Source organism: Serinus canaria, chromosome 1 (genome assembly GCF_022539315.1).
Source record: "Serinus canaria isolate serCan28SL12 chromosome 1, serCan2020, whole genome shotgun sequence".
In the NCBI taxonomy this organism is placed as follows: Eukaryota; Metazoa; Chordata; class Aves; order Passeriformes; family Fringillidae; genus Serinus; species Serinus canaria.
Genome location: NC_066313.1, coordinates 41,891,722 through 41,905,046, shown reverse-complemented (window position 1 = coordinate 41,905,046; position 13,325 = coordinate 41,891,722). Strand labels below are relative to the sequence as shown.

Sequence of the window (13,325 nt, the reverse complement as noted above, 5' to 3'; positions counted from 1 at the left end):
TGTGGGTATTCAAAATTACCTTTCTAAAGGTGGCCACTTGGGAGGATGAAATTACAAGAGATTCCTCCAGTTTTTATTCTGCTATTTCATTTGAATTACGCCACAGCACTTTTTGCTTTCTACATCTTCCAGAGGAAATTGCTTTTATAAGGCAATAACCTAAGGAGGTAAACTTTAAAACAAATTAATACTTATCTTTCTTTTAATTTGGTTTGTTATCTAATTGCATTCTTCCAAATATTTAAAAAAATTAAATGTACTTTAAAATAGACTTCACCGAACACTATCTGTGAAATATAGTCGCCAAAATGAAGGCTGCATACAAGGCATGTACATTCCCTTCTGATAAGAGAGTATTAAGCACACTTTTTCTTCTGGCAATCATGCTTATTTAAGATGCCTTTGATAGTACTACTGATTAAAAAAAGGTATTTGAAGTACAATACAAAGATAGTCAAATCAAATAGTAAAAACTCCTTCAAGATTCAATGTGGTTCTGTCATGCATTTTCCTGATGATTTCTTGTTTGCTCCCAGGAAAGCCATTTTTATCTCTGTGCTTCACCTTTCTCCTGCATCTTACATATGGAAATATATGCATATTTCATAGAAGAGCAGAAAAAGAATCATCCATGCTCATAAGTAATGTGACACTCAGATGATCGAGCTCACAGAAATGCAAAATAACATTCTTCATTTGTATTTCAAAAGAAAATTATGCGCCAAAAAGCAACATTCATTTAGTGATGCATTACATTTTTTGAGCATGACACACCACATACTTCCCTTCCAGCAAGGGCCTCCCATCCTACTCCAAACTGCAGTGCAGGACAAAACTATTTTAGGCCAGAGCCCTAAACATGCATAGAAAACGCAGCACATCAGGAAGCCACGGGAGTCACCGCACATCAACTAACAGCACATGCTTTCTTTTGGGCACCTAATACTGAATATACAAGCAAGACTGCCATTCTGCACTTTCCCAAGAGGAAAGCACATCCTTGGAAAGCCAGATTTACAAATGGCACACAGACAAACTCTGTGGTGGTTTTGCACAGTAAGCACACACATGCAGGAGGCAAGGACACTGCACAGCAGAAAAGGAGTTACTTAGAAATGAATGCTGCTAGACCCAGAACACTGGCTATAATCCACTCTACAGCTTCCTCCTAAGGAACAGAATTTCCAGTCTGAGAAGCTGCCTGAGGAGTCAAGACAAGCATAGGTTCAGACTCCCTGTAGTGATTCAGTCAGAACTAGTCCCATCTCATTTGGAAATTCCTTGCTTTCAGGAAGACACACAGCAGGATCAGACACTGATCCAGTGATGGATGCACAACACTACCGCTGATTCAGGGAACCGAGTAAAACTCAGAGCAGCAGTTAAATAGGATCACTATTTAGCCCTCCCCAGAGTAAAAAAAAAAAAAAATCCCAACACACCTGAATTTGGCTTTCTCATGAACCCAAACATATTCTGGATCTTTCAGACTCAGCCGTGCAAGATCCTTCACAGATTTTGTTTGTGTTGCAGAAAAAAGCAAGGTCTGGCGTTTCTTAGGTAGATTTTCTATGATTGCATTCATTGTATCAGCAAACCCCATGTCTAGAATTCTGTCGGCTTCATCAAGAACTGGATTGAAAGATAAATTTGAGAATAAAAATGGGTTTAGATTTACTTATGAAAAAACTATATTAAATCCATATAGCATAGAGATTAAATTATATCTATCCATAGAGATTAAATTACATGACAACTGTATTCTATCCATAGAGATTAAATTACATGACAACTGTACATGACAGGGATCTCTTTAGATACCCCTGTACTTCATAAAACATGTTTTTAAAAATACCTGCAACAGAAACCATAGCATTTCCCATAATCTATGCAAAACAGCCTTCATTTTCACATGCAAAAGGAAAAAGATCAGCCTCTGAAGTGAACAGTTTGGCAATCTGCAAACAGACTCCCTGTTCTTTTACTGAAATAAAAGCTCAGAACTTGAAACACTGTTGTAGTATTTGTGACAGAGCAAAACACTCCCCTGTACCTAAGCTGAATTTACCATTGAAGCATAGGGTATAAACCAAGTAGCACAGAGACAAAGCTTTAAAAGAGCCTACATTTAATGCAATTCTTGTCTGTCATGAATTGTACTAAGTGTAGCAAGCATAATTTCACATTTCATCAGCTTCATTAGCTTTTTAATTTCTTTTAAGTTCCTCAAGCTATGCTAAAGATTATGCAGTTCTTAGAAGCAGGCAAACCTTTTCATTACACTGAAAATTTTTGTTTAGGCTGAAAAGATGAAAACAAACAATGTTAACTGTTGTCTTAGATAACTCAAGTTCTAGCATCATCATAGCACAAGCATTTTGTATTATCAGAGCTTCATACCTTCTTGATGTTCCTCACAGGCAGCTCCTCTACTCACTGACTGTTCCAGGTCCTCGCAGTAGTAATCTGACTCTCCTCACTCCTCTTTCCTTACTCTTATATAGCACTAGTTCTAATTGATTACAGGTGTGGCCTGTCAAGATCAGCCCCGCCTCCAATCTTCAGCAACTGACCCAGCTGCAACTCATTGGGGGACAAGATCACCCTCTACAATTCCCCCTTTTTCTTTTAACCACAGAGTTGCAGCATTTCCAGAAGTACATATTCAAATAAATTAACATTATTACGTATTTGTATATTTCGTTTAGAATTAAGAGTTATACAAATGTTCAAAACAGCATGTTACAGCACAGACATATATATATTTCTAAATATTAGTTTAGTTCTACAGCTTTTCCCAGTTTACAAAAGCACTTATCTTCAAGGTCTTTTACACTCATATTTAGCAAACACCAATAGCTGTAATTGATATATTTTGCCAATAGTTTAGTGTTCAAGTCCTGTTCCCAAATCCACGGGGTTATTTGGTCAAATCCAGGTCTCCCAAATCCATGGGGTTACTTGGTCAAATCCAGTTTTCCCTGAATCCACAGGGTTATTTGGTCAAATCCAGTTTCCCCCAAATCCACAGGTTCTCCCAAATCCATGGGGCAATATAGTTTAGTCCCGAATCACGTCAGGGTCACCATTTGTTGCCTTAAATATCACAAGTTCTAGCATCATCATAGCACAAGCATTTTGTATTATCAGAGCTTCATACCTTCTTGATGTTCCTCACAGGCAGCTCCTCTACTCACTGACTGTTCCAGGTCCTCGCAGTAGTAATCTAACTCTCCTCACTCCTCTTTCCTTACCCTTATATAGCACTAGTTCTAATTGATTACAGGTGTGGCCTATCAAGATCAGCCCCGCCTCCAATCTTCAGCAACTGACCCAGCTGCAACTCATTAGGGGACAAGATCACCCTCTACAATCACCCTCTACAGTTAACAATGCAAACAAAAGAATAAAAGGAGCGTAAATATGTCTTAAAACACAAAGAAAATGTTTTCTAGAACTGGTCCAAAATACACACACTGCAATGGATATCCTATATAGCTAGTTAATATCATGTCAGGAAAGACGCAAGAGCCATAGCCAGAAAGGTAAGTTTAGCATCAGTAAAGACAAATGTAAAGATTATACCGGGAACTACACTGGAGTTTGAGCTCCTACCATCCTAGGGAAGGCATGCTCAGCAACCTTCAGATGAAGTACACACAGGAAAGGGATTTTGCTGTTTTCTAATTTAATCTGAATATGTGCAACTTTAAATGCCATTTCATCAACATAACATGACCAGAATAAACTTTTTACGCAAGGAAGTGCTGCACAGAATTATGAGCTGTTACAATATATTCCCAAGTACTTTCAAGTACTTAAAAAACTTACTCAACATTTGCAGATCAGATGTATAGAAATATGATGTTTCATCCATGTGTTGTAAAAGCCGTCCTGGAGTGCAAATTAGCATATTTATGTGGTGGATTCTTTCAGACTCTTCTTTAAGATCCTGAAATGGAGTTAATCCATCTTAGCTCTAGTTGTTCAGATAAGAAGTTCAGTACCAGAGACAGTCAAGCCAGTTTAACCTATTAACAGCTCTTAGAAAGAATAGTCAAGGAGCAGTTTTCCTCTTCCCACAGATATTTCTTCAGCATATTCACATCTGTGGCTTGAGGAAAGGGTATTTCAGAGTAATCTAAATTAAGAGGATAGTCCTGGAAGACTTAGCAGAAAAGTCCACCCAGTCATGGACACTGCAAAGACTTTAAATATGCCTCAAAAAGCTTCAGAAAAGACACAGAATACACACAAGAAAATTGTGGGTCGCTGATAGGTTCTCATTAACCACTCTCCTCCTTGACTTTTCAAGCCCAGGGCTTCCTTACTTAATACAGCACTCAACTATGCTTCCATCCAGCAAACTCCAAGAGAGGACACACACCTTTCCTCCAATGATAAGGCCAGCTGAGAACTCATGATTCTTCCCCACTTTACGCAGAACCTTGAAGGTTTGATAGGCCAGCTCCCGGGTCGGCGAGATTATCAAAACCCCCAGGCCATCAGCTGAAGTCCACTGCTGCCGATAGAGGAGTTCCAAAGCCTGAAAGGAGTTACCATGTTATCACCACAAAAATCTCAGAAGCAAAATGTGCAATAAGTTGGTATCAAAGTGTCATTTAAAAAAAGAAAGACAAAGCCACATTAATTAAAATAATTATATGAAGAAACATCAGCGCAAACTTTACATAGTTGATATATAAATTCTAACTAATGGTAATGACACTTGCTGTTAAGCAAAATTCTCCAGTACCAACCTAAGACAGACAGTAATGAGTGGAAAATCATAAACACTTCACTGCACAATTAATCCTACTCTGCTAAATTCCAGAAATTAGGCCATAATAGGAATTGGTACCGAAAAACATGAGAAATTTCTCTGCTCATGAGGTTTTGTGGGAACCAGAAATAGAGTGAGCACCTGGAAGAACATTAATTATTGAAGCTTTAATTCTGGCTTATAGACTTGAAGCAGTATTATCCACACATTACATACAGAGCAATCCAACTAAAGTTACCATACAGTTCACACCAGGATTATTCCCCCTCTTATGAACTGATGCTGCAGAAACACTCTACCAGTCAGCTAATCCTAAAACAAGGACTTTACAGGTATGAATATCTGAAGCCTTCTGAAATACTGAGAACTGGTAAGCATACTTGCACAATTTATTTTTTTCTACTCCTCAGCTCTTCAGCTCCTCTCTTAGCCCTCTTCTCTAAAACTGTTTTAAAATAAGGTTTGTAAAACTAAGTATGTCTACTCTTATATGAAATAATTGAGTAATCTCACTTGTTTCTTAAATTCACAAGACTTGTGAAGCCACCTACATTTTTTTATTCTCTACTAAGATTTTTTTTTTAAAAAAAAGCAGCATAAAGCATAAATCTTCTTTACTAGAGAGGGTATTCAAAGCACCTACTACTGTTCTCACAGTAATAGGCTCCAAAGAAATTCATGCTTACAAAAATGCAAGTAATGTTCAGCCCAGCGTAACTCCATTAAAAAAAAATTCTCCCCTTTGGGGTTTGTATCCACTTATATGTGCACTTTAAGCACAGGTCACAACTGAAGAAATGAAATGCAGATCATGAAGCTTTGAGTAAAACTGTCAGACATGTACATCCATTACAGGGATTTTCATCCCACTTTTCTGCTTGCACCTAGAAGTGATTTCCAAGGAGTTGACAGCAAGTCCACAATCACTAAGGTTAACTTTGTTATGTAAGGTCCAAATTATAACATTTTAAAGTAGTGAAAACCAGTAATTTAAAAATCTAAGGAATTCAAAATCCACCATTCTGTTTCATACAGCTAGTTTTCAAATGTCAGAAAAATTGGATTACTAGAGTTGCACTAGGAAAACATTCCTGAGAGAAAAACAACACACTTTCTGAATCACACAGGGCCTACTAATGTAAGGATCAAAATGAAACTTTTAAGTCGCAGATTATTCCTGGCACAAAAAATACACTTCTTTTAGAAGCTCAAGCAGCTTTATTCAATTCCTAAGTATCTTGGCTTTCCTGAAACACATCAGTTGGATTTAAACTTTTCTCTCAGGATCTACTAATGTAAACTGACTGACATTAGTATTTCAGAGATAACTTGGTTTGAGTAAAAATAGAAGGATGTAAATTACTTACTGGAACAATAAAAGCCAACGTTTTGCCAGATCCAGTCTTTGCAGCTCCAAGTACATCTTTACCTTGCAAAGCCAAACCTATGGTTTGCCTCTGTATCTCTGTCACCACACGATACTGAGATTCCTGCAGTCCTGGTGTTTGCAGGGTGGGAAGAGAGAGGGTGGGATAGGAAGAGGAATAAAAAAAAGAGGAAAGAAAAAAAGCTATTCAATTTTGTCTGGCCCACAACTACATTGCTCTGTTTAGAAAATGCTGTACATTGCAATACTTACCTAAAACTTAGTTTAAAGAAAAAAAAAAAAAAAGTTCAGATGCAGATAAACAATGTATTCCCTTTTACTTATATTATTTTTCCAAAGAAAAGTTCTATACTCACCTTTTAGGGTTTTCTTTGACAACGGAAAATCTGAAAATCTTTGGATTTCACTTGCATTTATCTGAAACAAAATAATTTTAATCAATGCTTACAATCCAACCATAAGAGAGGAACTGAATAACATTCTACAACTTTGTGTTAACATAAATATTTCATTCAATATGACCTGATTCAAGTTAGCTAGGCAATCCATACTAATTTGACCTAATCTAAGCCACCAATTTACCATAAACTATTCAGTAAGTAATTATATACTTGAATAATGCAGGCTAACAGCACAATTTAAAGCTCAGACCACCATGAAATCATTGAGCAATTTAGACTGAAGAGGACCTCAGGAGGCCCCTAATCTCCACCTTACTAGAGCCCAGATGTCCTTTTCAAATGCCAGCAGGGATCTACTGGGAATATACGCTCATCCTCGCTGCAGGGTATATTTGGGCACCCAGAGCTGCAGCAATATTACATCTACCTGACTGAGAAGAGTTCACCTGTTCCTGAAGCTCATCAACCTCTAGCACTCAGTGTATTAAATTTTTTTAAGCTGTCCTACAGGGTTTAAAAAAAAATACTAAAAAAGTAGTTAATTGCCCTGACACCTACTAACTTAGTTCTCTCTGTGCACCCATATTTGAGAGCTGTTAATTACACACACACACAGAGTTCCCAATAAAAAGTGTTTGAGTCCATGAGTTTGCTCAATGATTTACAAAGATGAGGTGTCAAGTAGAGCTGTTGGAAAAAATTTAATATTTTCAAGGTTGTTCTAGCGGATGTGAACAGATTTCACTGGCAAAGTTCACAACTAATAGTAGCAGGAGAAAAAACCCACAAAACTCAAGAAAGAAAATAATAGAGACTACTGAATTTATAAAGCCTGAAAAAGAAGCTAGACTACATTGCTCTGAATGCATGCTGACTAAAAATCCATAAACTGAGATTTCTAAATGTCAAACTTGGAGCTTACAACTCATGCATTTCCAATAGGTATTGTTTATCTCTAACAAACTGCTGAACTGGTCTCCCAAATCAGGGACCCAGCAAAATAGCCTTCAGACCCTCCTGACATCTTGTGTTAACAATTCCACAGAAGGCCTCAGGTAAAGAACTACTGAGCTGTCAGATCAGCCTTGTATCTCCTTGAAGAACCAAGCCTTTGCCTGTTATGGAAAACTGAGAGGTTAGAGTTGTTTAAAGCATTTAAATCACAAGAGCACTCTTTTCAGCCTAGTTCTCTCCAGTAAAATCAAGACAAGCAACTTAACACACAAATTTAATCTCTATAAATAAAAGGTAAAAACAGGTAAAAAGTTATAATGCTCTTATTAAAACCTGGTTTTGACACATTTCAAAGTAAAGCTCTTGCAAGGCAGATTTCCAGCTTTCACTGGGCCTAATAGAGCAATTAAACTTTTGCCAAACATTATTTTGGAGGAGGGAAAAAATCCTACCAGAATCACCATAAAAAACGGCCCTTTCTTTGACTTTCCTAAGTTGGAATCCTTGACAAGTACTTCCAAATTTAGATGGTAATTCCCAGTCTTACTGGGAATTACCATATAAATGTTTCTGGGAATTACCATCTAAATATTTACATCCAGTTGTAAATATTTAGCATTTCACATGCTAAATATTTACAACTCAGTGATGTATACGGTTTCTGGTTAATTTCAGCCAAGAGACTCCCTGCATAGATGAACAGCAGGCCTACAGGAGGGAAAACCATTTTACTAACATCAAAAAAGAATTCATGCAATCGATTATGTGCAACTAAAGGGATAGATTTTAACGGGTTTGTGATACGTCAAATAGGCTATTGCAGCAATCTGAAATTGTTCTAAATAATTAAAGTATTTAGTAGTCAACTTCTTTTTAACTCTAGATGAATTAGTAAGAACAGACATATTAATCAAAAAAGAAGACAAATATTGTTCCACTCTTCTACCTTAAACTTCTCTAAATCAATTTAAAAATCATTACACGCACAAGCCTAGCTCTTTCAAAGATGTCCAAGGACATAAAGGTGAAAACAGTATTAAGAGAGCAAGGACTGTTGGGAAAGGCCATGTCACAAAGCTTCCTGTATTGTTTCTCTGTCCTGCATACTTCCAGGAGCTGAATAATGTTATGCTGTAGCACCTTTTTTAAACTCGAAGGTACTGATACATTTTTAAGTCATGTCCAAATGGAAAGCATAAGAAGGACTGATGTCTGAGGTAGATCTTCTGATAGTCCCCTCCCACCTCTTCAGGCACCAGTGGAAAACACCACCAACTTTTACTTAGTTTGTTTCCCTGTCCAAGGTAACTACCTCTGCTCATCTGCTGGGAAGTTGTAACCATGAGCTCTTTCTAATCATCTCCATATGAGAGCAGCCAGCTCATTTCATATATCTCAAATGCTATTCTGATCTAACTCAACACCAAGCAGACTAGAAAGGATTTTGCACAAACAGCTCCCCAGCATAATGCTTTTCATGAGCACAACTGTGTGGAAAAGACCACGTCCATGTCCACGCCTGACAGTCAGACAACAAAGTCACTGAATCAACAGAAAGCAGCTCATCTATGAGCATATAACACAGAAAATGGTCCCATGATATGGACACATTGAAACTAAATTTCACATTTTCCATCTATGCTGCCACATGCTTGCTATCACATGTCAACAAAAGAAAAAAAAATCCAGTAACAAAGTATAGTGGTTGAGTCTTCATTATTAATTTTGTCTTGTTTATCCACTGCAGTCATTCTCACACATGAAATCATGGACAGGAGGCCAAGCTGGATCATCTTGCATCCACCAACCATTCTACCCCTATTCCATGCACACGTAAATCTAACCCATGCACAGCCTGCATGCCAGAGACCCCAGCCACTGCTCTTCACAGAGAGGAGTTCACCCAAAAGCTTCCTACTTCCCCTGTCCCTAAGGGATCTGCATCATGCAGAACTCACTGGAGACTGCTGATGATCCAAGCACGTGGCACTTCTTCACAACTCCCACTCCAACTTTAACCAGATCCAAGGTAATATGGAAGAAACACTGGAGACCAGTGGAAAACCTTATCAGGGACCAGAAAAGACTATCTGAAGGACTGAAGACAGAAAGTTAGGTGGGCATTCAACCGTATGAATGGCTCCTCTTGCTGGAGCAAAAGGACAGCAAAGCCCCAGCAGAGGTGAGACCAAGAGCCACCAGAACTATCCTAATTCAAGCATATGTTTACTCTTTCTTAATTCTGATGAAAACATGCCTGAAAGTTACAAGCCTCTTTTCTTCAACACCCAAAAACACACAGAAACACTACCTTCCACTATCCAATCCCCACCTATGCTGCCCCAAGCTGCACAATGAAACAGAACTATCACCCATACCCAGAAACAGATGCATGTGCAGTCACATTAGTGACACAAAAACATCCACAGACATTCACATAGGCAAGGCTAGGAGTAGGAGAACATGCCATTTGTTTTCAGATAGCAAAGCAAATGATCCAGTGAAGCTCAAGAATACTAACATGCTGAATCTTAACTAATGGACCTAACATGACCTCTTTATGGTAACAGATGTGTTTCTTCTATACCTCTTGCCATTACTTTCTGCTCAATCAAATTACAACCACCAAAAAGTCATTACCACCAGCTGTGCCGAGTGCTGCATAACCAAGTACAACTGCCCTGCAAACTCAGCAAAAGCTGGCAGGAGGCAGAGCAGCACCACAGGCAGCACACATCTAACCCGTTATTCACAATTACAGCGCTTTCCACCAATCAGTGTGATTCCAAAGCCGACTGTCTCCCGCAGGAATTCAAGGGGCTCTGAGAAACAAAACCAACACCACTCACTTCAGGTCTCGCATTCAAATACCTATTTCCTGACTTGAGGGTAAACATCACATTCATTCATACTGATGGTTTGCCCGTCGCGCGTCTTCTATGGAGACAAACGTGCGCTATCTCCAACACGGAGATACCCACGTTGCCCGGTGAGAAGGGCCAAGCGCCCCTGGTTACAACCTGCTTCAGACTCCTCCTCGCTACCCTTTTAAAGGCAAACTCCCCCGCCCGAGGGTCCCACTGCCCCCAGCTCCACAGCCTGTCCAGCCACCTCCACCAAAAGCCCTGAACTGCGGCTGCCGGCCCCTGCTCCTCTGCCTGGGAGAAAGAGCCGAGCCTCATCGCGACCTCGTGACAGTAAGAGCCCACTGCCCGCCGCAGAGCAGTGCCACCCAGCACACCTCTTACCGACGGGCACCTCCAACAGCCCTGCCCACTGGGGGGGCTCCCAACCCCTGCCCAGCACCTACAGATACCATCCCTCCCCTCCCGGTTCTATCCACACACACGCCACACGAGGAGAGACCCTTTTTCATAGACCGCCGCGCCCGCCCGCCCCGCACAGCCGTACCTCGGGGTAGCGCTGCACCAGGCGGCCGATGTTCTCCCGCTCCACCTGCCACTCGGGCCGCTTCCTCTCCTTGCGCTGCAGCCGCAGCCTCTTCGTCCGCCGGGTGTACTTCTTCTTCCAGCGCTCGAAGCTGCGCACAGGGTCCATGGTGGCCGCCGCGGCCCCACCGCCGCCGGGCCGGCCCATGCTGCCGCGCCGCCCCGCGTGGGTCGCGCACGGCCGGGCGCAGGCGGAGCGCGTCACTGGGGCCGCGCCGCGGGCAGGCACCGCCCCGGCCCGGCCCTGCCTCCGCCAGGGAGGGAGGTTGGAATGGAGCACAGAGAAATGAGTTCGTGCCGCAGCAAGGAATTCACTGCAAATTACTGATCGAGATTATGAAACGGAAAGAAAAAAAAAAAATCCTTAATAGAAAAGGGGTATGTGTTTAGTGCTGGCATAAATTTTGTGCTCAGCAATGTGATGGTGCGGGGGAATCACAAAACCATAGAATGGATTTGGCTGGAAAGGACCTTAAAGATGATACAGTTGCAGCCTGTCTGCCTTGGCAAGGGGTGCCGTTCACTACGACGGGTTGTTCAAAGCCCCATCCACCCTGGCCTCGGACACTTGCAGGGATTGGGCATCCACAGCTTCTCTGGGCAACCTGTTCCAGTGCCTCACCGTGCTGAGAGTGAAGAATTTCTTCCAATTTAAATCTGCCCTCTTTTAGTTTGAATCTATTCACCCTTGTTTTATCATTACCTGCTCTTGTGAAAAGTCCCTCTCCAGCTTTCTTGTAGGCCCCCCACCAGGTACTGGAAGGTTACAGCTAGGTCACCCCAAAGCCTTCTCTTTTCCAGACAAATTCTCTCAGCCTTTCTTCACAGGAGAGGATCTCCATCTCTCTGATCATGCCAGTGTCCCTCCTCTGTACTCACTCCAACAGGTCCCTGTCCTCCCTATGCTAGGACCCCAGAGCTGATGCAGCCCTGCAGGTGGGGTCTGAGCAGAGCAGAGGGGCAGAATCCCCTCCCTGGCCCTGCTGCCCACCACTGGATGCAGCCCAGGACACATTTGGCTTTCTGGGCTGTGATGGCACATTGACAGTTTGTGTTCAGCCTCTCATCCAGCAGCACCCCCAAGTCCTCCTAAGCCCTCCATCTGTTTCCAGCCCATATTCATACCAGGAGTTGCCCAGACCTACATGGAGCACTTTGCATTTGGTGCACTTAAACCTGATGGAAGTCCCAGAGGCCCAGTTCTCAAGCTTGTCCAGCTCCCTCTGGATGGCATCCCATCCCTGAAGTGTGTCAGCCACACTGCTCAGCTTGGTGTCATAAGCCCCTTTTTAGATATTGGAAAGCTATTATAAGGTCTCCCTGGAGCCTTCTCCAGGCTAAAAAGCTCTCTCACCTGTCTTCATAGGAGACTCTGACCATCTTTCATGGCCTCCTCTGGACTCATTCAACAGGTCTATGTCTTTCTTGTACGGAGGACCCCGGAGCTGGAGTGAGTACTCTGGTGCTGGAATCAGGAGGAAGAGTTCTGTGGCAAGGCTGTTGATGCTTTATTTGTTCATTCGTTACAGGGAAAAACTGAGAAATTTGGAAAAATCAAAACTCAGTTGAAAGACATAGAGTGGGGCTTGTGTTTAAGGTGTTGGGTTTAAGCTCTGACATCGCTTTGACCCTTCATAATACAGCTGTAGTCAGTCTTAATGGCCTTGGCTCAGAGCCTTGAACTATGCAAAGGGTTGGCAGAAAGTCACAGGGAAAACCACAAACAGACAGAGTTGTCTTACACTGCATGGTGTAAGGCTGGTGTCTGTAAGAGGCACATATCTCTCAACAAACTAGATTTAACCAACTTGCAGATTTATATTACACTATCTTTACGTTCACCAATTTTTAACCCCTCCCAACGGGAAGGTCTGCATTGCTCTGCAGTTGTTCAGTGGTCAGAAAGAATTCGCTGAGTAAGCTTTAGCCCTTCATCAGCACACAGAATTAAAAACAAAAACAGGCTGTGGAATTACTGTGCCACATCAGGAAGAGAAAATCCCAAACATATTTATGCAATGGCATAAGACGGAAGTAAACACCTTGATGAGGGGAACAGTGAAAGACTCCCAAAATAATTGCTGTCTCTGATGAGGGTTTGGAATTCCAGAAAGCCAAGGGAAAAGGGAGTGTCTCTTAATTAGCTCCACTTTTGCCATACATATGTTGAGTGTATCACTGAAAGATGTTTTCCCTTCTCCCTGAGATCAGGGAAACCTATGATCATAGAAATGTTTGGTTTCTCTTTAAAATCCATGAAGTTACTAATTTCATGAGGGAATGGAAAAATCCCCCTTAGATATGCCCCAGGGAGATCTCTCCTCCCAGGTACAGCTTTGAATGCAATGGTT

The 13,325-nt window shown here is 41.4% G+C and overlaps 1 protein-coding gene across 1 annotated transcript in view; it reads right to left on the bottom strand.

Annotated features, from left to right (window-relative positions):
• Positions 1–11,153, bottom strand: part of DDX10 (DEAD-box helicase 10) — a 154,108-nt gene extending 142,955 nt beyond the window's left edge. The window contains exons 1-6 of the mRNA XM_030234540.2: positions 10,937–11,153; positions 6,527–6,587; positions 6,151–6,281; positions 4,388–4,546; positions 3,832–3,952; positions 1,443–1,632 (exon numbers count right to left, since the gene is read on the bottom strand). Of these exons, the coding sequence (XP_030090400.2) occupies positions 1,443–1,632; positions 3,832–3,952; positions 4,388–4,546; positions 6,151–6,281; positions 6,527–6,587; positions 10,937–11,122 (848 nt within the window). The 5' untranslated portion in view covers positions 11,123–11,153. The remainder of the gene's footprint in view (positions 1–1,442; positions 1,633–3,831; positions 3,953–4,387; positions 4,547–6,150; positions 6,282–6,526; positions 6,588–10,936) is intronic.
• Positions 11,154–13,325: the final 2,172 nt, after the last annotated feature.